The 3,058-nt window shown below is 34.3% G+C and overlaps 1 protein-coding gene across 1 annotated transcript; it reads right to left on the reverse strand.

Moving 5' to 3' along the window:
- Positions 1-1,222: 1,222 nt before the first annotated feature.
- On the reverse strand, positions 1,223-2,785 carry LOC149202293 (peroxidase 27-like). Its single transcript, XM_089401545.1, has 4 exons — positions 2,562-2,785; positions 2,287-2,476; positions 1,754-1,922; positions 1,223-1,641 (listed from the first exon to the last, which is right to left on the reverse strand). The coding sequence occupies exons 1-4, from the start codon at positions 2,783-2,785 to the stop codon at positions 1,238-1,240; spliced, it is 987 nt and encodes a 328-aa protein (XP_089257671.1). The 3' UTR covers positions 1,223-1,237.
- Between the last annotated feature and the right edge of the window lie 273 nt (positions 2,786-3,058).

Here is a 3,058-nt window from a genome sequence, read left to right on the forward strand (position 1 = left end):
TAATGAAAAAACTATAATTTTCTTTATTTTCTTTTAAAAATTTATAATTCTTATTTTACTATTTTTATTAAATATTATTTTTCTTAAAATAACCGACCTTAAAATTCTCCTAAGGTAATTTCAAACAATGTCTCCATACTTTTGTTAGAACCCCATTGAATACAATAAAAATCTACTTGTTATATTTAACGTGTTTGCACATTATAGTTTATTTTACATTATAATATATTGAAACATGGTTGTTCATGATGCAAAGATGCATCTTTACAATTATTAATGACATAAAAATTCCACTCGTTAAATTCGACTCTATATTACTATATTAGATCCAAACAACTTGTTAAAGCATGATGGGAGTCTAATCCTAAATCCAAACACCTCTAATAATAATAATAATAATAATAATAATAATAATAATATATATATATATATATATATATATATTTAATTTAAAAGCTAATTTATTTCAAATTTAGTTTTAAATTTTAAAATGAAAGTGCACATTAGAGGCTAAGAACCAATTTGCATGCCTATCCATGAAAGGCATGGTTTCTAAATACACATTATATAACACCATGCCATGGAATTGTCACGGAGAGATTGTCAACAATATTGCTTATGGGATTGAACCACTCAACACCATTGCTTATAGGGATTGAAATACTTACGGAGAATCACAAATAAAAATTAAATCTCATTTTTTTTTTCCATGAGTAGCTTATCTTTTTGGATTATTAAAATTTATTTAGTACGATTTTAAAGAGCCTTTAAACTTAGGTTATCATACTATGATTAATAATTAATACGAAAAATGAGATCTGAACTTCTTAAGCTTTGTTCAAAAGCAATATATATTAATCAGAAATAAGCTTGGACTTACTTTAAAACTGTCCTATCGAATCATAACATCTACTGCCTTTTTAAAAAAAATTGAAGGTATTCGTGTTTTCGTTTGAACCATCTCACCCATTTAAAACATGATATTTTCTAATTGTGTCTAGCCAACATCAAAATCTTGAACTGAAACCCAATTTCAGTTAAAGGATTTATTTATTCATGGACGTGCAGACTTCACACACAAAGATGTTCAACGCCAAATGCCAATCTTTTTTATGCTTGTTGAGGCATTATCACATTAAAAAATGTCCAAAACAATGCAAAGTGGCATTGAGTGTCAGGTCTGTTGATTCATTATCTACTAGGAATTATTTATTTGGTCGCCAGCTAGGGGTGTTCTTCAGTTTACAAAGGCGCAAGGTTTTCTGATTTCCCCGGCACTCCCACGGAGCACTCCGATTTCTCCCATCTTCTGGATCGAGTATTTGAAATTGTCAAAAAAACTATTCTCCTTCAACTGTTGCTCAACAATTACTTTTGAAGTATAATTGGTAAGAAGCGCAGCATCTGATTGGAAGAGTCCTCTGTGCGATTTCAGATTGCTGAAATAATCACTGTCGAAGGTGAGGGGACTAGCAGGATCCATTGGCACTATCGTTGTGTTGTCCGCTAAGCTTTTGCACTTACGTTTGAGCTCCTCTGCGTAGGGTTTGTCGAGAGAAGGGTCCATGTCTCCTTTCCCCGTGAAGTTGTAGAGTCTGTTGCTGAACGAACTGCAGTGACCGATTCCGATAGTCTGCGCCCCTGCAGCAGTAGACGATCAATATCTAATTTGTTAGATATGGTAGCAGAATTGCGGGATCGAGGGAAGAGTTAACTTACACTAGTAAAAGCATATTTTTAGGTTTAGACCTACCGGATAGAACAACTAGGTCTTTAACGTTAAGTCCTTTGCGGGCAAAAGAGGCTTTAAGCTCGGCGAAGTTGAAAACGGGAAAAGGGATATTGTGCTTCAAAACTTCGTTTGCCCTGGATATCCTTCCGTCCCTGCGACCTGTCTTTACTTCCCAGTACGGTCCTTTACTCTGCATACATATCGTCAAATGTAAAAACTCTGCATCCCAATGATACCTTAGAATTACTAGCCGATGACATAATTTCAACTCCAAGTGTAATTATCTGGATGATCTGGATTGTGCATTTCGAGAATATCATTTACGGATTGTGGATTTCGAAAATATAACATAAATTGTAGATTTTAAAAATATTCTGAATAATGAATTTTGAGAATATTTTAGATAGAATTAAAAGCTCTCCTATTCCAAAATATTCTGCATATCAAGAATCAAGATAAATTCCGTGCTTCCGATCTTAAACACATGAAGATGAACCCGAAGAAAGGGCAGATTAATATTGATGCGAGTGCAAGATAAAAAATGTATATATTACCGCAACAACAGCATCTCGAGCAGCAAGTGAGACAATGTCAGCACAAGACACCACTCCTGGACATATTTTTTCTAATTCAGCTTTGGCATCGTCTATAACTTCAAGTCCACGAAGGCTGAGATTGGGAATTGCGTCCTTTTCTGCCTTGTTCTTTTTCGTAGATTTTAACAGAACCGATCCATCGCAACCTGCAGTAACACTCAGTGTTGAATTCAGTAAATTTGCTAATACCAATAAATATAATCAATAAACATATATATTCACAAATACATACCCTGACAAAGCAATCGTGAAAGTGCATCCTCAGAAGAGGAGGCGCCAGAGTTTCATCCTTCTTTATGTATTTCTTTACTACTTTTTCAACCGTGCTCTCGGCCGATGGGCAACAACTTTTGTAGAAATCATACCTCAGGTATCCAGCCTCACACCATGTCACTGAAAATAATAATGCAACTCCCAACAAAACGACAATATTGTGAACAAATGCCTTACTCGTCATCTCACACTTTGAAGTTTGAACTACCTTTCTTCTACGTATTACACAAACTCTCAGGGACTTTCCCTTCACTCTGCTGTCCGTGTATGGAACCAGAAATGAATTTATAGAACTTTGGGCTATAAGAATTGCAATTGTCATTAGATAACCAAACGGCCCCTCCAACATGTTTTGACGCAGTCAAAACAATATTAGATTTCAAAATATATTAGATTTCAAAATATATTATATATTTGGTGTACATTCCTCATGTCGACAACATGTTTTAAAACATAG

Source organism: Pinus tabuliformis, chromosome 2_1 (assembly GCF_031772625.1).
Source record: "Pinus tabuliformis cultivar Carrire ecotype Pingquan chromosome 2_1, CPIR1, whole genome shotgun sequence".
NCBI lineage: Eukaryota > Viridiplantae > Streptophyta > Pinopsida > Pinales > Pinaceae > Pinus > Pinus tabuliformis.

What these genes read in the sequence shown, in the direction of transcription:
- LOC149202293 (XM_089401545.1), bottom strand. Translation starts at nt 2,785, where the DNA reads ATGACGAGTAAGGCATTTGTTCACAATATTGTCGTTTTGTTGGGAGTT. An exon ending in CTCGAGATGCTGTTGTTGCG is followed by an intron (nt 1,923 to 2,286) that starts GTAATATATACA and finishes ATATGTATGCAG; the next exon opens with AGTAAAGGACCGTACTGGGA. An exon ending in AGACCTAGTTGTTCTATCCG is followed by an intron (nt 1,642 to 1,753) that starts GTAGGTCTAAAC and finishes CTACTGCTGCAG; the next exon opens with GGGCGCAGACTATCGGAATC.